The sequence below is a fragment of the Heteronotia binoei genome, chromosome 3, assembly GCF_032191835.1.
Source record: "Heteronotia binoei isolate CCM8104 ecotype False Entrance Well chromosome 3, APGP_CSIRO_Hbin_v1, whole genome shotgun sequence".
NCBI classification, from domain to species: domain Eukaryota; kingdom Metazoa; phylum Chordata; class Lepidosauria; order Squamata; family Gekkonidae; genus Heteronotia; species Heteronotia binoei.
Window position 1 is genome coordinate 13,488,655 of NC_083225.1, and position 23,176 is coordinate 13,511,830.

Sequence of the window (23,176 nt, forward strand, 5' to 3'; positions counted from 1 at the left end):
TGAACACTAGAGAATTAAGAGCTGTAAAACCTCACTTCAGATCTTCAGAATTGCCACAAAATTTGTAAAATACAAATTTGTAAAATACATGGCTCTCTTCAGTACCTGCTGTCCTGAATTACGATTTAAAGAACCATCTCTGTGTTTGCCTCTGCCTCTTTTGTCTTGGTTTGCTCCCTGCCCAAAGCTCTTCTTACTGAAGGTGTCATCCACTCGTGTGTCCTTTGACAATTGTCATTTCCATCTTTAGACAGCAAGCGCTGTTAGCCTCCCATAACAGTACAACAGAAGGACCGGAGTGTAGAATCCAATACTCAAAGAGTAAAGCACTCGTGTACAATCAATTGTATATTAAGTTGAAGGAAAGGAAAAGGAAAGGTCCCCTGTGCAAGCACCAGTCGTTTCCGACTCTGGGGTGACGTTGCTTTCACAACGTTTTCACGGCAGACTTTTTACGGGGTGGTTTGCCATTGCCTTCCCCAGTCATCTACGCTTCCTCCCCAGCAAGTTGGATACTCATTTTACCGACCTCGGAAGGATGGAAGGCTGAGTCAACCTCGAGCCGGCTACCTGAAAACCCAGCATCCACCGGGGATCGAACTCAGGTCGTGAGCAGAGCTTAGGACTGCAGTACTGCAGCTTTAACACTCTGCGCCAAGGGGCTTCTTATATTAAGTTGAAATACATGTGCATATTAAGTTGAAATACACATGTAAAATATATAAGCAGTAGTTATATTGTGTCAGTTGTTGCAAATGTACAATACATTCACAAACATTAAATTGCGTAAACACAACTAAACGCGTGTGCAATATTTAAAGAGATTAACACTTCAAAGAGTTGTAAACGAATATCAAATTCACAACTTCGAGCTTGCAAGACTACAGGGAGCCAATTAGAAGAATCTGTCTGCCTTTAACAGGTCTTACAGCCTCATTGTGTTTGTGAATCAGAACCTTTGGAAGCGCGGCGTAAAGGCAAAATTAACTCTGTATTTCTCAAGACATCGAACATTTACTAGAAAGAGGGAATCACCAGTAGAGTTTCAGAATGTGATAACAGCCAACAAGGCTTTCTACTATGTCTTGAGAAATACGGAGCTAATTTAGCCCTTCTGATAAGTTTCCGAAAGTTCTGATTCACAAACGCAACGAGGCTGTAAGACCTGACAACGGCAGACAGAAACTGGATTCTTCTCGCTGGCTCCTGGTCGTCTTGCAGGCTTCACGTTGAGAGCTTGACTTTCATTCACAACTCCTTGAAGTGTCAATCATGTTATGTGTGTTTCGTTTTGTTTATACAATTTAAGTATGCAAATGTGTTGTGCATTTACAACAACTGACACAATACCCATGTTGCTTGTATATTTTATACGTTCGTTTCAATCTAATTGATTGTACACCGTGCTGTAATAATTTGACCGTAGACTTCTGTAACATGCTGCTTTTGTTCTTGGGTGGGTAAGTATAGACTACTAAAAGAGAAGGCTATAGAGAGGAGGAATTGTAAATAGGCTCTTCTGCTGAGCCCAGTCCAGATGTCAAATGGGCAGGGATTCTAGCTCCCAACTTGTTTTCACCACCTCACTTAGGCTGAGGATGTGCCTCAGCCCACCTGGCATACGCTCATACGTCAGTAGGGTTGTGTAAAACCTTTTTTTGCAGATTCAGGCTGTCACACAGCTGGGCCTAGCAGGGCCCTCTACTGGCTGCTACCGCTCTGGTAAGGGTCTGTGTGGAGGGCCCAGAGCCCCCAACCACCCCTGTATCTTCCTTATTGTGACCAAGGAGACGTGAAGACCCAAGGAGTATAACAACAGTTTATTTACAGTGCTCAAATAATAAGTGGGTGACAAAGATTTAGAGCAGGGGTGGAGAACCTCCGTCCCGAGGGCCTTATGCGGCCCTCGAAGTCACTTGGTGTGGCCCTCAGGGATTGCTGGGCCGAATTAAGCCATGTGGCAGCTTCTCTGGGGCCTGGCTGGCCAGCAAGGATTGTGGGGTCCAGCCGCGCTGTGCAGCAGCCTCCCCAGGGCTAGGCAGGGATCACACAGCCCAGATGTGCTGTGCGGCAACCTTCCTGGGGCCTGGCTGGCCGGCCAGAAGTGCTGCAGGGCCTGGAAAAGTTACTGTCACAGTTCAGGTTGCACTTGATTATCCCAGATGGTGTGGCCTAATATGCTACTGAGTTCCTGCTGGGCTTTTTCTACAAAAAAGCCCTGGGCCTATGCTAGGGTTGCCAATCCCCAGGTGGGGGCAGGGGATCCCCCGGTTTGGAGGCCCTCCCCCCGCTTCAGGGTCGTCAGAAAGCGGGGGAAGGGAAGGGAAATGTCTGCTGGGAACTCTGTTATTCCCTATGGAGATTTATTCCCATAGAAAATCATGGAGAATTGATCTGCGGGTATCTGGGGCTCTGGGGGAGCTGTTTTTTGGGGTAGAGGCACCAAATTTTCAGTATAGCATCTAGTGCCTCTCCCCAAAATACCCCCCAAGTTTCAAAAAGATTGGACCAGGGGGTCCAAGTCTATGAGCCCCAAAAGAAGGTGCCCCTATCCTTCATGATTTCCTATGGAAGGAAGGAATTGAAAAGGTGTGCCGTCCCTTTAAATCTGATGGCCAGAACTCTCTTTGGAGTTCAGTTATGCCTGTCACAGCCTTGATCTTGGCTCCACCCCAAAGTCTCCTGGCCCCACCCCCAATGTCTCCTGGCTCCACCCCCAAAGTCCCCAGATATTTCTTGAATTGGACTTGGCAACCCTAACCTATGCATTTGCCTAGGGTTGTGGGCCGGGTGTGTATTTGTGCTCCAGATTAGGCTCTCCCCACATGACTTCAAATGGAAAAACAATTATTTGCATTAATTTTGCTGGCCTGGATCATTCTCCCTTGGCAGAGCACTGTTTTTTAAGTTGATAATTTTTATGGCCCGTGAATGATGTTCTAAATATCCATATGGCCCTTGGCAGAAAAAAGTTTCCCCACCTCTGATTTAGAGCTAAAGGGAATATGAAAACAGTAAAGGTTGGTGCAACGAAACAAAAGCCCTGACGTGTTTAACTATATAGTCCCTACTCTACTAACCAACACTCACTCCTTGCTTTGGACGAGGGATCTTTCCCCTGCTACAAGCTCTCCAGGCTACAGCCTGCCTCCAGCTCAGCCTTCCAGGAAAAGGACACCCCCTGCCTGGGCTTGGCCCTTTTATGTTCTCCTCCCAGGCTCCACTCCCCTCTGGGCCAGTTTCCCTCCAAAACCTTGCCACCCAATCAGAGGGGCAGGAAGGATCCTGGGAAATGTAGGCTCTTCCCCGTAACTCCTAGGCAGGCTTCTCTGGGCCTGCAGGCCTCACTAGGCTCAGGATCATGACACAGGCAAAGACTTGCTGGGCTATTTTGCTCCCCCCCTTTTTTTTAGTGCAACAAAAACCCAGTGCTAACCCTTTTCCAGTTACATGTGCTGATTTCTTTTTCCTTTAGCTATTTTTCTAGGTTCTTTCCGGGTCCCTTACGAAGACATCAAAACGATGATACTGGAAATAGATGAAGCCAACCTCTCTGAGTCCATGCTTCAGGTACGGCGCATTGTCGAATGAGTTTTTACGACAAAGGGCTCTGCTGCTGATCCCGTAGACTCCCCAGCAGGCCTCGTAATTATCGATTGTATTTGCAGCAAATCTTTGGTCCAGATCTTTTGTCTTCCGAGCACACATCTGATCCATACAGCATAGATTTTCTATATGCCTGTACCTGCCGCACCCAGCTTCTGGGGATGGGTTGGCAGGAGATGGTGTCAATAAACGTGGGATTACTGAAACTAGAAACAGTAGAAAAGAGCCTCAGCCCAACAGCACCTTAAAGATTAACAATTCGTGGCAGGATTTGAGCTTTCTTGAGTTGCTGCTCTGTTCTTTAAGTATCTAAACGAGAGCAGTGACTCACGAAAGCTCAGACCCCACCGCAAATTTGGTTAGTCATTAAGGTGCTGCTGGACTTTGGTTCTTTTCTACTGTTACAGGCAGACTAACGTGACTAGAAGAAGAAGACTGCAGATTTATACCCCGCCCTTCTCTCTGAATCAGAGACAGAGTGGCTTACAAACTCCTATATCTTCTCCCCCCACAACAGACACCCTAAGAAGTGGGTGGGGCTGAGAGGGCTCTCACAGCAGCTGCCCTTTCAAGGACAACCTCTGTGATAGCTATGGCTGACCCAAGGCCATTCCAGCAGCTACACGTGGGGGAGTGGGGAATCAAACCCGGTTCTCCCAGATAAGAAACCATGCACTTAACCACTACACCAAACTGGCTCAAAGGGGGGGGGGAGTACATTCAACCCCCCTTTTGCATTTCACACTATCTCCACTTCTTAAATCCAAAACCACTTTAACAAACTGATACGAATTGCCTAAAACCAGGGGTATTTTTGTAGCAGGAACTCCTTTGCATATTAGGCCAGACACCCTGATGTCTCTCACAGCAGCTGCCCTTTCAAGGACAACTCCTGCGATAGCTCTGGCTGACCCAAGGACATTCCAGCAGGTGCAAGTAGAGGAGTGGGGAATCAAACCTGGTTCTCCTAGATAAGAGTCCGCACACTTAACCACTACGCCAAACTACCTATCTCGATCTGAAACTTAGAAATGAATTCTTAGAAGATGCTCTTCCCAACTGTATTTGAGTTTACTTGTCAACTCTTTGGGGCATGTTCCTTCTGAGCAAGGGTGGTTGAACTTGCTTAATGTAAGAGCCACATAGAATAAACATCAGGTGTTTGAGAGGTGCAAGACGTGGACGTCAGATGCTTGAGAACCACAAAACAGGAAGGAAGATGGTGGAGGTGGAAAGAAAGCAGCTTTAACTTGAACTGCATTCTACAAGCTGCTGGCTGGTTTGGCTTGGAGAAGTGATTCTACAGAGACAGATGCCTTCTCCAAGCTGGCCAACTGGCAGTGGGGCTTCAAGAGCCACACAATATGGGCGAAAGAGCCACAGTTTGGCCACCCCTGCTTCTGAGTCTCACGTTGTACCTCTCAGTATGCTCCACACTGCAGTTTGAATATGTGTAGCAAGAGGTTTGGGGCTTAAGGGGTGTTTTTTTACTCCATTTTGGCTGACATTACCCGGGACCCTCACTTTATCTTGTCCTGGCAGCCGGGTACTAGTAAATTTCTCCCTGGATTTTACTTGGATAGCCTGTCGTATTGTGCTCTTATTCAAAGCAGGAAATCGATGCCGGCCTGTTGATGAGACAAGAAGCCTTTCGGTTTGCAGACGTTTACTTTTGTTTAGAGTGTTCTTAATAAAGAAAAGCTTAAAAGCTATGAGCATGCACCAATAACGCAGCCTCTTCAGCCGAAGTGTCAGTTTCTAAACTCCTTTTTATAGTTAAATTTCCGTTTAGCTAACATGTAATCTCAATCAAACTAAAGCTGCAGTATAAAAGTTTCCCAGGAGCTAATCGTTTGCATTTGTGCTCTCCTTCGTCCAGATTATAAAGCTGAAATAGCTGAAGCCTCAACAGGCGATCCACACCTCAGTAGCAAAAACCCTTTGAAGTACACAGGGGAAAAAACAAACCCTTCGGATCCTCATTTTCTCAGACAATAACTTTTGCCTCGTTTTACATGGTCATTCATTAGCTGAGTGAAAAGTCATGAGATCGGTCTTAAGAATAGCAACCAAAAGGACAGTGAGAAAAGGCTTTTTTGAAAATATAATTTAATTCCCCAATATGAGTATGGCATATCCAAAGTTAGATTACCTGAGGCCGGACTATTCCCATCTCCTTCTGCATCACAGCTTGCTTTGCCAGAGCCAGTTTGGTGCAGCAGTTAAGTGTGTGGAGTCTTATCTGGGAGAACTGGGTTGGATTCCCCACTCCTCCACTTGCACCTGCTGAAATGGCCTTGGGTCAGCCATAGCTCTGGCAGAGTTGTCCTTGAAAAGGTAGCTTCTGTCAGAGTTCTCTCAGACACACCAACCTCACAGGATGTCTGCTGTGGGGGGAGAAGATATAGGAGATTGTAAGCCACTCTGAGTCTCTGATTCAGGGAGAAGGACAGGGTGTAAATATGCAGTCTTTTCTTAGTGTATTGTCTCTCAGACTTCATAAAAAGGGTGGGGGCGAACACTTAACCCCAGAACTGAACTAGTATTGAATTAGTACCGCGAAGGTTGAGTGCAAACCATACAAAAATGAATTAAACAAAAAAAAAATTAGTATACAATTATTCTTATTATATAGGTCTGTGTTTTTAAGTTTGTATGTTAATTGTATAATAATTGATTTATTTTGTTTAATTCATTTTTATATTGTTTGTCGCCCAGACTTGCCGCCTATTAGAATAAACTGGGAATGGGAGAAGTTTCGAAAGCACTGCTCTCTGGACTAGAAACTTCGAATTATGTCCTTTTCTTCCCCCTTTTCAATAAGGTGCTGCTTAGTTTGGTCCAAAATGCTGTCCAAAATTCTACAGAGCTGGAGAGTTCAATGGCTGCCTGAAATAACTGGTCATCTGGGCCAGTGTTGTTGCCCAGTTACTTTTCTTGGCCCGATCAGTCCAAGGTGTTGTAGATCATGGAATCTGTGCTCTCAGCACCAGTCCTGACCACTGGTCCACAGGCACCTTTTGTCACGGCTGGGGCCGGGTCAGGCAAAGTCCAGGGGCAGTCCGAGGTCTGTAGCCAGTAAGCAGGAGGGTCCGAGACGCCAAATCCAAATCACTGCACAAGTATCGCAGGTCCGAGGTCCAGAAGCCGCGGTCAGGGAGTCCAGAAGTCACAAGCCAAAGTCAGGGAGTCCAGAAACCAAAGTCAAGCCGGAGTGGATGCTAGAACATCAGAGAGATGACTAGTTGCTTCCACAAAGCCTCCTCCCAAAGCCTACAGCTATATAGCCCTCTGCTGGCTGTTGCCCATTTGGGCTAATTGCTGGCTCAGAGAGGCAGCCAGGATCCTGTTGCAACTCAAGCATCCTTGCTCTTAGAAGGGCCAGAATCCTCTCAGGGCTCAGGGAGCGTCTTGCTCGTGAGCGTGCCGCCCTCCTCCGATCCCTGAGGTCCTGACGGAGGCTGTCACGCACACGCGCCACCCGAGAGGGCGAGGCAGGGGGGCTGGGATCTTCTCCAGCAGGAGGCAGGGGCACTGGTGCAGGTGGCAGGGGCACAGTTTCTCCTGCAGGCTCAACTTCCTCTGCAGGATCCCCAGCACCCATGACACCTTTCAGCCAATGCAAGACCAAGCTGTGGAGTCTTGTGAGCTACTGGCATTCAAACTGCAAGTGAGCGATTTGGCTGCTGCATATCAGTTAGCTTGCCCTGGGGGCATTTCCCCTGAGCTAAGACGAAAATGTGTGAGCTGGAGGCTAAAAAAACCCCCTGTGAGCTCGCTCACACTAACTCAGCTTAGAGGGAACATTGCTCTCAACACACTATTATTTGCAGTGAGCAGTTGTTCTTAAACCTTGCGCTCTTCAAAAGAAAAAAGAATGCATTTAATGAATGGGAGCCGCACAATACGTGTGAAAGAGCTGCCCGTGGCTCCTGAGCCACCATTTGGCCAGCCCTACCTACAGTGGGTGATCTTATGATGCCCGTTGTTATCATCGCTGAACTGTGTGGCCCTCCCACGCTGCCTTTTTGCATAGCGAGGGCTGCTCAGTTTGCTGGGTGATGCAGGGGGTGATTTCATAAGGCCCGTCGTTGGCATCGCTGGACGGTGTGTCCCTGTCCTGCGGGCCTGTGTTACAGCGAGGGCTGCTCAGCTTCCCAGTGTACCGCGTGATGCAGTGGGACCAGTCCAACCCCCTGCTCAATGCCGAATCAGCCTACAGCAGGGGTGACTTACTTCCCCCTCCTCCCCCAATTCACACCCGGTGGAAATACTTTGCCTACGTATGGATCAGTGCTCAGAAACTACTGACTGAGGTCCCAATGCTAAGAAGAAGATGAAGAAGATACTGGATTTATATCCCGCCCTCCACTCCGAAGAGTCTCAGAGCGGCTCACAATCTCCTTTACCTTCCCTCACAACAGACACCCTGTGAGGTAGAAGAAGATATTGGATTCATATCCTGCCCTCCACTCCGAAGAGTCTCAGAGCGGCTCACAATCTCCTTTACCTTCCCTCACAACAGACACCCTGTGAGGTAGATGAAGATATTGGATTTATATCCCGCCCTCCACTCTGAAGAGTCTCAGAGCGGCTCACAATCTCCTTTACCTTCCTCCCCCACAACAGACACCCTGTGAGGTAGAAGAAGATATTGGATTTATATCCCGCCCTCCACTCCGAAGAGTCTCAGAGCAGCTCACAATCTCCTTTACCTTCCCTCACAACAGACACCCTGTGAGGTAGATGAAGATATTGGATTTATATCCCGTCCTCCACTCTGAAGAGTCTCAGAGCGGCTCACAATCTCCTTTACCTTCCTGCCCCACAACAGACACCCTGTGAGGTAGAAGAAGATATTGGATTCATATCCTGCCCTCCACTCCGAAGAGTCTCAGAGCGGCTCACAATCTCCTTTACCTTCCCTCACAACAGACACCCTGTGAGGTAGATGAAGATATTGGATTTATATCCCGCCCTCCACTCTGAAGAGTCTCAGAGCGGCTCACAATCTCCTTTACCTTCCTCCCCCACAACAGACACCCTGTGAGGTAGAAGAAGATATTGGATTTATATCCCGCCCTCCACTCCGAAGAGTCTCAGAGCGGCTCACAATCTCCTTTATCTTCCTCCCCCACAACAGACACCCTGTGTGGTAGATGAAGATATTGCATTTATATTCCGCCCTCCACTCTGAAGAGTCTCAGAGTGGCTCCCAATCTCCTTTCCCTTCCTCCCCCACAACAGACACCCTGTGAGGTGGGTGGGGCTAAGAGAGCTCTTACAGCAGCTGCCCTTTCAAGGACAACCTCTGCCAGGGCTATGGCTAACCCAAGGCCATTCCAGCAGGTGCAAGTGGAGGAGTGGGAAATCAAACCCCGTTCTCCCAGAAAAGAGTCCACACACTTAACCACTACACCAAACTGGCTAAGCAAGTTTACTTGAGAGAAAGCCTGGGTGGAGTTCCTCTTCGACGTCCGGGAGCTGCACAATGTTGTGTGAAAGAGTTGCGTGGGGCTCCCGAGCCACAATTTGGCCATCCTTGGTTTACAGCGTGGTAGTCTTGAATCTGTTACATACCGTACATTTTTTTGTTGTTGTTTTGGCCGCTGTATCGAGCTGCACAGTCCTTTCAGCAAGATGGCAGCACCGTTTGCAAAAGAGGGCGTGGTGATTAGGAGCATGCAGTCAGGTTTTGCTAACCGGATAAGACGCCTGTTACTTCAGATTGGGTCCGCAGTATCCAGTATTGTTCTAGCCCCTGACGCAGTTCTGCATTCCAGCATTATCACTTTGATAACATCAGGATTGGGACTTATCAGTGAGACAGGAGCCGCTGCGGAGTCGGGAGAGCTGCCCAAGTGGTCCCCGATGCATCTGCTTTTTAATCTTTAAAGGACGGTTGTTTTAAATGGGGAGGCCATGTGTATCCCCATTGAAAATAACGGCAGGAACACTTTTCCTCACCGTCGCTCCCTCCCCCATTTTAATTCTGCATAGGAAGCTCAGGAGGAGCACGGTTATCCATATGGTTAAATTTATTTATTAATTTAATTTATATCCCGCCCTCCCCGCCGAAGGCAGGCTCGGGGCAGCTCACAGGTTGAGGTCAAAAAATGACCAGCGGGGTAAAACATCAATTAAACACGGAACAATAAAAACAATTTTAAAACATCCGTTATAAAACAACGTAACGATAAGTGCTAGTGCAATGGTTCATGAAGCAGTTAAATTCCGACGGTAGCGGTATAACTGGATAAGAACATAAGAGAAGCCATGTTGGGTCAGGCCAATGGCCCATCCAGTCCAACACTCTGTGTCACATAAGAACATAAGAGGAGCCATGTTGGATCAGGCCAGTGGCCCATCCAGTCCAACACTCTGTGTCACATAAGAACATAAGAGAAGCCATGTTGGATCAGGCCAATAGCCCATCCAGTCCAACACTCTGTGTCACATAAGAACATAAGAGAAGCCATGTTGGATCAGGCCAGTGGCCCATCCAGTCCAACACTCTGTGTCACATAAGAACATAAGAGAAGCCATGTTGGATCAGGCCAATGGCCCATCCAGTCCAACACTCTGTGTCACATAAGAACATAAGAGAAGCCATGTTGGATCAGGCCAATGGCCCATCCAGTCCAACACTCTGCGTCACACAGTGCCAAAAAATTTTATACATACACACACACTGTGGCTAATAGCCACTGATGGACCTCTGCTCCATGTTTTTATCTAAACCCCTCTTGAAGGTGGCCGTGCTTGTGGCCGCCACCACCTCCTGTGGCAGTGAATTCCACATGTTAATCACCCTTTGGGTGAAGAAGTACTTCCTTTTATCCATTTTAACTTGGCTTCTCAGCAATTTCATCGAATGCCCATGAGTTCTTGTATTGTGAGAAAGGGAGAAAAGTACTTCTTTCTCTACTTTCTCCATACCATGCATTATCTTGTAAACCTCTATCATGTCACCCCGCAGTCGACGTTTCTCCAAGCTAGAGTCCCAAGCGATTCAGCCTTTCTTCATAGGGAAAGTGTTCCAGCCCTTTAATCATTCTAGTTGCCCTTTTCTGGACTTTCTCCAATGCTATAATATCCTTTTTGAGGTGCGGCGACCAGAACTGCACACAGTACTCCAAATGAGACCAAATGGATGGTCAGTATTAGATGTTCCAAAGGGGCCCCAAATCCCCATAGCGTGGTAGGAAGTCCAGAGTGATGTTAAGTGTCTGGTTTATGGGCCTAGTCCGTTGCTGTAGAAGTTGTCATTATGGAAAAGCAAGGTGGAAGAGTGCTGTTTTGCAGGCCCTGCGGAACTGTGAGAGCTCTCGCAGGGCCCTTACGTCCTCCGGCAACTCATTCCACCAGCTAGGTGCAGCCGCGGAAAAGGCCCTGGCTCTGGTTGACTGAAGCCTCACTTCCCTGACGCTGGGGACTGTCAACAGGTTTTGAGACCCGGACCGAAGTGCTCGCTGGGGCATGTATGGGGAAAGACGGGAATGTTGTTTTACTGTTTTGGGGAAAACGGCGCCTAGCCCTGAGATTTGACTATAGCGATAAGCATACCTTCCTTGACTTCCTGATTTGAAATCAAAGGCATCATTTTTCTAGCGGACACAGCTAGCGTTGGTTAATGCTGGGCCTCTCTTCTTACTACAGGCTCTTAGTTTGCCCCATAGGTTGTTCCCAAGGGTCTGAATTGAGCCCATAGAATTCAGTCAGCCAATTTCCTTAGTTCAGATAATGTCATGATGTTGAAATTCTAATGGGGATCTGAGCTGCCCAGTTTCCTCCCCCCCCCCCCCCCGATGTCAGATCACCAACACCCGTTATGGGATTTCACAGCCGCTGTTCTTTTTAAAGACTTTTGTAGTTCGAGAGGCAGAGCATGCCCCCCCCCCCCCCAGCCTTGGGCCTTTGATGCGTTTTTGCAACTTCCAGGGTGAGTGCCGCCGCTTAGTGTTCAGTAACACAGATCAGCATGTGGTTTTTGTATGTCACTTACTCGCTAGACTTGTTTGTGTGAAGTTTCTCCGGGCCTCCCGATGCCCGATTGACCCTTTTCTCTCCGGCACCGTTGCGTAGAAAATCCTTGGCATGCTTATCAAGCGAAGGTTCTCTAAAGTATCTAATTTTTTTTTTTTCCATTTCCTGCAGAATTTAATTAAGTATCTCCCTGAACAAAAACAACTCGGAGAATTGCCCAAGTGGAAGAGCGAATATAATAACTTGTCGGAGCCAGAGCAGTTTGCAGTTGTGGTGAGTTAGCACTGCAGTTGACTTAGCTCTGTGTCGCGACCGCCTCCGTTTCGCTTGTTGAACTCCCGAAGAGGGTTTGAGCTTTTTTTGCCCATCTAGGGACAGCAGTCGGGAACGAGTAATTCCTTTAATGTCCCAAGGCAGATCTCAGGATCTTTTCATCTGGAGGCAAAGTACGGCCCCCTATCCCTGATCAGGGCTGCCTTCTGATTTGAAAGGGGCTTTGGTGGCCTAGAAAGGTGCAGGTTTTTCCTTTCTTTTCGTTCTAAAGGTTTCTGATCTGGCACGGCTAGTTCATAGCAGAGACTGAACAGTCAACCTGGCAGTAGAACAGCTATTATTCACGTGTGCTGAAGGGAGCTTTGACTCTCGAAAGCTTAGAATCTTGTCAGGGTCTCTGAGTTGCTACTCGACGGATCCAGCTGTTTCTACTGCAGACCAGCACAGCTGCCTTCTGACACCATCTTTGCAGAGTTGCTCTATCGGCCCAGCTGGTAGAGTTTGGATTGCAGGAGGCCATCCCGTCTCACGGTTTTGGTCTGACTGTCAGATCCACCGCTCAGAAGTGTCCCTAGCCAGCAAGAAACTGTAGAGCAGGGGCGTGAAACATTAAGTTTTGGGGCTGGATCAGGCTCCTGGAGAGCTCCTATCAGGTCCTGTCGTCTGCTTCCTTCTCCACTGCGGCGCCCCGCAGCCTCCCCGTCCACCCCCCGGCGGCACCTTCTCCCTCCGCTTTGATGATGTTAAGGCAGAGAAAACGCCTTCTGGGCTCTTTAAAAGCTCCCCCCCCCCGGTGGATCAGCTGATCTGTAGGGGAAACTGCGGCAGCAGGGTGAGTGACCGCTGAACAAGTGACGCTGTTCGGCGGGTTGCTCGCTGCTGCCGCCTCCGGAGGCAAGGGCATGGCCGCTTGTTCAGCGGGTCGCTCGCTGCTGCCGCCACGGGCGCGCATGAGCGTTTAAAGAGCCCGGAAGGCGCTTTCCCCGGCTTAACATAAAAACGGAGGGAGGAGGAGGCAACGCCGGGGCGGCGAGACGACACGGGGGGAGGGCAAATTCGGTTCCCCCACCCTGGGGCTACGGTGGGCGGGCCGGCAGGTCGCTGGTGCCAGAAAGGTTGGGGACCCCTGCCTTAGATAGACAGGTCCTCGGCCATATAGGGCTTTACGGAGACCTCCAAGGGAGTCCAGGACCGCTACGCAGAGGCAGGCAACGGCAAACCACCTCTGAACGTCTCTTGCCTCGGAAACCCTGCGAGGCTGCCGTAAGTTGGCTGTGAATTGATTGCACAAAAATAAAAATTAAGAGGCCTTTCTATTTTCTTCTCTTCCCCCCCCCCCTTCCCCATTTAGATGAGTGGTGTGAAGAGGCTGCAGCCGCGGCTGAGCGCTCTTCTTTTTAAGCTTCAGTTTGAGGAGCAGGTGAGCAACCTCAAGCCCGATATCCTGGCTGTCAGCGCCGCCTGCGAAGAGCTAAAGAAGAGCCAAAGCTTCTGCAGGCTGCTGGAACTGGTGCTGCTGATGGGGAATTACATGAATGCAGGATCGCGGAATGCACAGACCTTTGGCTTTAACCTCAGCTCCTTATGCAAAGTGAGTCATTTTTTCCAAAAAGCCTTGCAACGTTCCATTTGCAGCTGCCGTTGGTTTGGTTTTTTTAAAGTCACCACGCTATTTAAACGACTCGTTCTCTTTTGACCCTTAACCTCCCCAATAATACCAGCTTTGTAATGTAGTCCGTTCCTTCCCACTCACTTAGAAGAGCCATTAATTTGCCGTGAAGCTAGGCAAAGTAAACATTTCGTATCAGGTTAATCGTGTTTGAGATCACTTGATATTCTGTTTTAAGGGTTCTATTTTTATCTCTTAAGCAAAGCAGCCAGAATGAGGCTGATACCGCGAAGGGTGGTTGGGGGCTGCACTGGGATAGGATTCATCTGCGGTGTGAACGAAGAAGAAGGAGACTGCGGATTTATACCCCGCCCTTCTCTCTGAATCAGAGACTCAGAGCTGCTTACAATCTCCTTATCTTCTCCCCCCACAACAGGCACCCTGTGAGGTGGGTGGGGCTGAGAGGGCTCTCACAGCAGCTGCCCTTTCAAGGACAACCTCTGCCAGAGCTATGGCTGACCCAAGGCCATTCCAGCAGCTGCAAGTGGAGGAGTGGGGAATCAAACCCGGTTCTCCCAGATAAGAGTCCGCACACTTAGAGCTATGGCTGACCCAAGGCCATGCTAGCAGGTGCAAGTGGAGGAGGGAGGAATCAAACCCGGTTCTCCCAGATAAGAGTCTGCACACTTAGAGCTATGGCTGACCCAAGGCCATGCTAGCAGGTGCAAGTGGAGGAGGGAGGAATCAAACCCGGTTCTCCCAGATAAGAGTCTGCACACTTAGAGCTATGGCTGACCCAAGGCCATGCTAGCAGGTGCAAGTGGAGGAGGGAGGAATCAAACCCGGTTCTCCCAGATAAGAGTCCGCACACTTAACCACTACACCAAACACTCTCAGGTTCTGAATTGTGAATTTCTCAGATTAGTTTCTGAATTGGACCCAGCACCAAATTTCTGCTTCCTCAAGAAAATGACCCCGGCAGCTGCTTGCACGATGTCACCTAGATTTTTTGAAACCAATTTATGGCCAGTCAGATTTTTTTTTAGAGTATTTATAACCTTGAGTTTCACACTAAGCCTCAAAGCAGATGACACAGTGTAAGACATATCTGATAAGCAATGGGGAGGGGGGGCTGCGGCTCAGTGGCAGAGCGTCTCCTTGGCATGCAGAAAGTCACAGGTTCAATCCCTGGCGTTTCTGGTGAAAACATCTGGCAGCAGGTGATGTGAAAGACCTGAGACTCTGAAAAGCTGCTGTCAGTCTGAGTAGATAATACTGACTTTGTTGCACTGATGGTCTGATTACTTATAAGGCAGATTCATGACATGATAGAGGTTTACAAGATTATGCAAAGGGATGGAAAAAGTAGAGAAAGAAGTACTTTTCTCCCTTTCTCACAATACAAGAACTTGTGGACATTCAATGAAATTGCTGAGCAGTCGGGTTAAAACAGATAAAAGGAAGTACTTCTTCACCCAAAGGGTGATTAACATGTGGAATTCACTGCCACAGGAGGTGGGGCGGCTACAAACACAGCCAGCTTTAAGAGGGGATTGGATAAAAATATGGAGCAGAGCTCCATCAGTGGCTATTAGCCACAGTATATATATATATGTGTGTGTGTATATGTATGTATGTGTGTGTGTGTGTGTGTGTATAGACACACACACACATATATTGGCCACTGTGTGACACAGAGTGTTGGACTGGATTGGCCATTGGCCTGATCCAACATGGCTTTTCTTATGTTCTTATGTGACACAGAGTGTTGGACTAGAGGCGCCATTGGCCTCATCCAACATGGCTTCTCTTATGTGATACAGAGTGTTGGACTAGAGGGGCCATTGGCCTGATCCAACATGGCTTCTCTTATGTTCTTCTGTGACACAGAGTGTTGGACTGGATGGGCCACTGGCCAAATCCAACATGGCTTCTCTTATGTTTTTATGTGACACAGAGTGTTGGACTGGATGGGCCATTGGCCTGATCCACCATGGCTTCTCTTATGTTCTTATGTGACACAGAGTGTTGGACTGGATGGGCCATTGGCCTGATCCAAGATGGCTTCTCTTATGTTTTATGTGACACAGAGTGTTGGACGGGATGGGCCATTGGCCTGACCCAACATGGCTTCTCTTATGTTCTATGTGACACAGAGTGTTGGACTGGATGGGCCATTGGCCTGATCCACCATTGCTTCTCTTATGTTCTTATGTGACACAGAGTGTTGGACTGGATGGGCCATTGGCCTGATCCAAGACGGCTTCTCTTATGTTCTTCTGTGACACAGAGTGTTGGACTGGATGGGCCATTGGCCAAATCCAACATGGCTTCTCTTATGTTCTTCTGTGACACAGAGTGTTGGACTGGATGGGCCATTGGCCTGATCCAAGACGGCTTCTCTTATGTTCTTCTGTGACACAGAGTGTTGGACTGGATGGGCCATTGGCCTGACCCAACATGGCTTCTCTTATGTTCTTATGTGACACAGAGTGTTGGACTGGATGGGCCATTGGCCTGATCTACCATTGCTTCTCTTATGTTCTTACGTGACACAGAATGTTGGACTGCATGGGCTATTGGCCTAATCCAATATGGCTTCTCTTATGTTCTTCTGTGACACATAGTGTTGGACTGGATGGGCCATTGGCCAAATCCAACATGGCTTCTCTTATGTTCTTCTGTGACACAGAGTGTTGGACTGGATGGGCCATTGGCCTGATCCAAGATGGCTTCTCTTATGTTCTTCTGTGACACAGAGTGTTGGACTGGATGGGCCATTGGCCAAATCCAACATGGCTTCTCTTTTGTTCTTCTGTGACACAGAGTGTTGGACTGGATGGGCCATTGGCCTGATCCAAGATGGCTTCTCTTATGTTCTTATGTGATACAGAGTGTTGGACTGGATGGGCCATTGGCCTGACCCAACTGGCTTCTCTTATGTTCTTATGTGACACAGAGTGTTGGACTGGAGGGGCCATTGGCCTGATCCACCATGGCTTCTCTTATGTTCTTATGTGACAGAGTGTTGGACTGGATGGGCCATTGGCCTGATCCAAGATGGCTTCTCTTAAGTTTTATGTGACACAGAGTGTTGGACGGGATGGGCTATTGGCCTGACCCAACATGGCTTTTCTTATGTTCTTATGTGACACAGAGTGTTGAACGGGATGGGCCATTGGCCTGACCCAACATGGCTTCTCTTATGTTCTTATGTGACACAGAGTGTTGGACTGGATGGGCCATTGGCCTGATCCACCATGGCTTCTCTTATGTTCTTATGTGACACAGAGTGTTGGACTGGATGGGCTATTGGCCTGATCCAACATGGCTTCTCTTATGTTCTTATGAGACACAGAGTGTTGGACTGGAAGGGCCATTGGCCTGATCCAACATGGCTTCTCTTATGTTCTTATGTGACACAGAGTGTTGGACTGGATGGGCCATTGGCCTGATCCAACATGGCTTCTCTTATGTTCTTATGTGACACAGAGTGTTGGACTGGATGGACCACTGGTCTGATCCAACATGGCTTTTCTTATGTTCTTCTGTGACACAGAGTGTTGGACTGGATGGGCCGTTGGCCTGATCCAACATGGCTTCTCTTATGTTCTTATGTGACACATAGTGTTGGTCTGGATGGGCCATTGTCCTGACCCAACATGGCTTTTCTTATGTTCTTCTGTGACACAGAGTGTTGGAGTGGATGGGCCATTGGCCTGATCCAACATGGCTTCTCTTATGTTCTTATGTGTTTGGTGTACTAGGATGTCAGAAACCTGAAATTCGTAGCATATTAGACATGATATAGAGCGCAGACGCTGTGCATTAAAATGCAGATGCAGTGCAGTGGCAACAGGGAGGCAGTATATGTTGCACAAGCTCTTGTGAGCAGAGCTGCTGTATGTCCATTTATGTTTCCACTTGCAAATACTGGATCCAAGCTGTCGTTTTTAGCAATGCATCAGACGGGATTGGAACTGTGTACTAAGTGGAAGTTGTTACGGGAAAATTGGCTGCAGTTCTTCCATGAGGAATACCCTCAACCAGAGCAGACGCAAAGTGCCCTGGCTTTCTCATCTTCAAAATGCATGATCCTTAAGCAATCCTTGATAGTAGCCATTATTTGGTACTGAATTTTGTGGGGCTTCATCCATATTGGGCTCTCTTTGAATTCTGCCGTGTAGCAGCGTTGAGTGATTTTTAAAAAATGTATTAACCATTCATTTGACTGAACTTTACCCCTTTGGGTGTCCTATCTGCTATTCATGTGAGTTTTGTCGTTCAGATGGAGTTCTTAGCTTGCTGCATTGTAAGGTGAAATTCCAGCCACAGAACTGAATTGAAAATTTGAAAGAAATCCATATATTGTTTTGGGCAGTCTACTTCATGTTCAGATACTGTGCAAGAAAAACTATAACAATTGTTGGGATTTCCAAAACTTTCTATAAGACGTGTCAAAATTGACTGAAGGTTCTGATCAGTTGTTTTTTTCCCGTTTCTTTCAAGCTAAAGGACACTAAATCCGTTGATCAGAAAACTACACTGCTTCATTTTCTGGTTGAAATATGTGAGGAGAAATACCCTGACGTCTTGAGGTTTGTTGAAGATTTGCAACACATAGATAAAGCAAGCAGAGGTTTGTACTACAGCCGGGTTCTTTTATTTATTTGAAATACTCAGGGCTTTTTTTTTTAAGCAGGAACTCCTGTGCCCATTAGCCTACACCCCTCTGATGTTGCCAGTTCTCCAAGAGCTCACAGTAGGCCCTGTAAGTCTCACACCTCTGAGACACTAACTTCCAGCTTCTCACACCTGGTGTGTCTCAGCCCCAGCTAGTTTTCTGGTCTGAATCTTGGGTAACCCTGCTGACCACCAGAATCCAGTCCTCCCTTCTGAGTGTTTTTGTGTGATCTTAGTTTGTACAAGGAGACTGCCTAGATGCGCTGGCAAAATCTCCCTCAGAGAGTTTCCCTCACAGAAGGTGCCTGGTGTTTGCCCCCTTCTGACTTCAAACTCTCTCTCAGACAGAAGCTCAGCCCAGCTCTGTCTGCACAAGGAACTCAGCCCCACTAGCTTTTTCTCAGCTCCTTGTCCAGTTGCTTTCACAACTGACCAGCTTAAGCCTCAGTCTTCACACTCCAGACTCTCTCACTGAAGACTCCAAACTAGAACTCAAAAAACCCTGAGGCGTTTCTCTGCCAAGCCTCTTCATTTCACTGCATTTCAGTTACTATGGTAGCGTCTCAGCCAATCACTGCAAGACTGTTCTCCAGCTTCTCAGGCTAAGTTCCTGAGTCCATCACAGCCTGCTTTTCTCCCGAGCATTTCAGAACCCAAGGTAGGTCACAGCAAGAGTTCTCACTGTTACAGTTGATGTTCGTCAGGGCTTTTTTGTTGGCAGGAACTCCTTTGCATATTAGGCTACATACTCATTATGTAGCCAATCCTCCAAGAGCTGACAGTAGGCCCTGTACTAAGAGCCCTGTAAGCTCTTGGAGGATTGCCTACATCAGAGGGGTGTAGCCTCATATGCAAAGGAGTTCCTGCTACAAAAAAAGCCCTGATCTTCAGACAACCGAGATCAATTTCCTTCAGAGAACATGGCTGCCTTGGAGGCTGAACTCTGTGGTATTATCCCTGCAGAGGTCACTTTCCCAGTCTCCCCCCTCCAAATCTGCAGGTGTTTCCCAGCCCAGAGCTGGTAACCTTCATTTCAGCAGTGAATAAAAACAGTTTGATAAAATAACCGTGAAGACACTTTCTGCCGCCTCTAGCAGGTGCTTCCTCTTTGCCTGACTCAGGCTGCCCCAAAAACTATTTGGAATAGCTCTGCTCTTGCAGGTTTACTGGAGAGCCAAGGGTGGCCGGAGCCCCCCAACCTCTTCTAGGTTGTTCCAGAGGCCTGGGATGGGCACTGAAGTGGTTGAACCTGGACTGTTGCCAGACATGCCTTGGCCAAGAGAGATACTGATAGTAGAATCATAGAGTTAGAAGGGACCTCCAGGGTCATATAGGCCAACCCCCTGCACAATGCAGGAAACCCACAAATACTTCCTCCTAAATTCACAGGATCTTCATTTCTGTCAGATGGCCATCTAGCCTCTGTTTAAAAACCTCCAAGGAAGGAGAGCCCACCACCTCCCAAGGAGGAAGCCTGTTCCACTGAGGAACCGTTCTAACGGTCAGGAAGCCGGAAACTCTTTTGATTTAATTTCAACCCACTGGTTCTGGTCCTACCTTCCAGGGCCACAGAAAACAATTCCACACCATCCTCTAGATGACAGCCCTTCAAGGACTTAAAGATGGTGATCCTATCACCTCTCAGCCGCCTCCACTCCAGGCTAAACATGCCCAGCTCCTTCAACCTTTCTTCGTAGGACTTGGTCTCCAGACACCTCACCATCTTCGTCACCCTCCTCTGGACCCGTTCCAGCTTGTCTATAACCTTAGTAGAGCTTGCTAGAAATGATGAGGCTCCATGGGAGTTGCGGGAAGAGTAACAGACGTCAGGACACAACTTCTCAGTTATGGCTCCTGCTCTGTTGGTTGCTTTTTCTGATGAACATATGAACATATAAAGCTGCCTTATACTGAATCAGACCTTCGGTCCATCAAAGTCAGTCTTGTCTACTCAGACTGGCAGCGGCTCTCCAGGGTCTCAAGCTGAGGTTTTTCACGCCTATTTGCCTGGACCCTTTTTAGTTGGAGATGCCGGGGATTGAACTTGGGACCTTCTGCTTACCGATCAGATGCTCTACCACTGAGCCACCGTCCCTTCCTTTGCCTGGCCAGACTTTGCTTTGATTCTGCGGGGCTTGCAAGGCTGAACGTTTCAGGTCGGCCTTTGGAGGTTCACCAGATATTCTGGGCCGGTTTGGAAGTAGTATGGTGCTGAGCCGTGTATCTTAATACGTCATACATGTTATCTGGTTTTTATTTGTTTTTAACTTGTTTATTTTGAAGTTCAAGTGTTGTAAGTCGCCAAGATGCCGTCTGGGTGAGCGGCAACCAAAAAAATCTTTTTTTAAAAAAATAAAGATAATATTAAGTACTCTCCATACACAAGTTTTTTGGGGGTGGGGAGTAAAAGTCTGATCGGCATGGATCCTTATGAACCTTACAGCGTTTTACATAACGCCCCCTCCCACCAGTGCCTCTTCAAACCACTGACAAGCTCAGTGTCTACGAACTGCAGCCTAAAAACCACAGATCTGATGCTCCGTAGTTCTGCCGCAGTGCAAAAACCTTTCCCTGAGGCCTGTAGACTCATGACTTTCAAGTGCATTCCTCTTGACCTCCCATTCATAGTTTTTTGCCTGAGGCTTATTTGTTCACGTGGAGTCACTTTCTACTTTTTTAAAACTCATATACCTTGGAAAAGGACACATGGCTGGCTTTCTGCTCCTTCCAACGCATTTAGCTTCTCTGATTGCGTTGCTTTGCTTTGGATGGAAACTCTTAATTCTTTGCACTGTTCCAGACCCTCTAAAATTATAAATGCAGCGGAAGGTGTCTGATCCCCTTTCTAGTGGTGCAGCGTTGAAGATTTCCTGTCATTTGCATCAGTGATCTCCAAAAACATTTCCTTCGTGTGATCTTCATGTGCGTACTTTGTCACAGTAGCCCAAAAGAAACTACCTTCCAGAGCCAGTTTGGTGTAGTGATTAAGTGTGCAGAGTCTTATCTGGGAGAGCCAGGTTTGATTCACCACTCCTCCACTTGCACCTGCTAGCATGGCCTTGGGTCAGCCATAGCTCTGGCAGAGGTTGTCCTTGAAAAGGCAGCTTCTGGGAGAGCTCTCTCAGCCCCACCCACCTCACAAGGTGTCTGTTGTGGGGGAGGGAGATAAAGGAGATTGTGAGCCGCTCTGATTTGGAGGTTCACCAGATATTCTGGGCTGGTTTGGAAGTAGTAAGGTGCTGAGCCATGTATCTTAATACGTCATACATATTATCTGGTTTTTATTTGTTTTTAACTTGTTTCTTACAAAGTTGTTCAAGTGTTGTAAGTCGCCAAGATGCCATCTGATTTGGAGTGGAGGGTGGGATATAAATCCAATTTCTTCTTCCTCTTCTTCTTCCCAAACCCTACTCTGCACCTGTGATCTAATCACAGCCCCTGTTATAACTCACATCTCCCCTAAAAGTGTTTATAAATGTGTGTGATGCCTTCTATGGCCTTTAGCTACCAAAAGGCTTTCTGTGTGTAGCTACACTATTGACTTGATATGAAAGTTTCAGGTAACTCCTACTGTGTTCAGTTTCAGCAGAAAGCTTGGAGAAGAGCTTAAAGCAGATGGAAAGGCAGCTTAAACAACTTGAGAAGGATTTGGAGACCTTTCTGCCTCCCGAGGATATCCATGACAAATTTGTGACAAAGATGTCCATATCCTTTTGACAGCTCAATGCTCTATATGTCGCTTTGTTTTAAGTTTTCTTAGTCTTTCAGACGCATTTGCATAATCTGTGTTCACTGTGCGGCAGGCACTTTTGACAATTTTAATCTTCCACCTTAAACGACTAAATCTAAAATGGCTTAATGGGGGGAAAAAAATTACCTATAATGTTTTATCTAGAATTAGCGGCACGCTATCTCCACCAGCACTGTAAATTTTTGATTGAATGCATAAACAGAATTCAGTGAAATGTTTTGAGATACTGTCTGGTGAAAGATGGAAATTTCCAGTTAGGTGGGAAGTGGTTAAAAGCTATAAAGACCCTTCTCCTAGCGAAATCCTTCTGATTGCTTTTCAGCTGGCGTCAGTCATCAAAACAAATAATCTGCCTATGTACTGCTCCATATTTTTTAAAGAACATAAGAGAAGCCATGTTGGATCAGGCCAACGGCCCATCAAGTCCAACACTCTGTGTCCCACAGTGGCAAAAATTTTTATATACACACATACACTGTGGCTAATAGCCACTGATGGACCTGTGCTCCATATTTTTATCTAAACCCTTCTTGAAGGTGGCTATACTTGTGGCCGCCACCACCTCCTGTGGCAGTGAATTCCACATGTTAATCACCCTTTGGGTGAAGAAGTACTTCCTTTTATCCGTTTTAACCTGTCTGCTCAGCCCCTCCTCACTGCAGTTACTCTTTTAGATATACATTTTTTTTGGGGGGGGGGGTCTGTTGTTTCGTCCAGTGAATCCCGTGTGTCGCAACTGTTGACCCCAGCTCAGTTTTCCTCCTTCAGACGCAGCAGAATTTCAAATCAACAAACTCTGGTCTGAAATCATTCTGTGTCTCTCCTGTACTTTGCCAGAATGCGGTCAGAATTACCACAAAGGAGAAAACAGAAAATAGTTCAGAGGAGAGCCAGTTTGGTGTAGTGGTGAAGTGCATGAACTCTTATCTGGGAGAACCGGTTTCGATTCCCCCCTCCTCCACTTGCAGCTGCTGGAATGGCCTTGGGTCAGCCATAGCTCTCTTATCTGGGAGAACCGGGTTTGATTCCTCACGCCTCCACTGGCACCTGCTGGAATGGCCTTGGGTCAGCCATAGCTCTGGCAGAGGTTGTCCTTGAAAGGGCAGCTGCTGTGAGAGCCCTCTCAAGCCCCACCCACCTCACAGGGTGTCTGTTGTGGGGGAGGAAGGGAAAGGAGATTGTAGGCCACTCTGAGCCTGTCAGTGAAAGGGCAGCTGCTGTGAGAGTCCTCTCAGCCCCACGCACCTCACAGGGTGTCTGTTGGGGGG

At 47.7% G+C, this 23,176-nt stretch overlaps 1 protein-coding gene across 1 annotated transcript in view; it reads left to right on the forward strand.

Annotated features, from left to right (window-relative positions):
• Positions 1–23,176, forward strand: part of DIAPH3 (diaphanous related formin 3) — a 234,745-nt gene that overhangs the window by 91,198 nt on the left and 120,371 nt on the right. Inside the window, exons 19-23 of the mRNA XM_060233550.1 lie at positions 3,476–3,570; positions 11,764–11,865; positions 13,217–13,456; positions 17,984–18,113; positions 21,738–21,862. Coding sequence (XP_060089533.1) covers positions 3,476–3,570; positions 11,764–11,865; positions 13,217–13,456; positions 17,984–18,113; positions 21,738–21,862 — 692 coding nt within the window. The remainder of the gene's footprint in view (positions 1–3,475; positions 3,571–11,763; positions 11,866–13,216; positions 13,457–17,983; positions 18,114–21,737; positions 21,863–23,176) is intronic.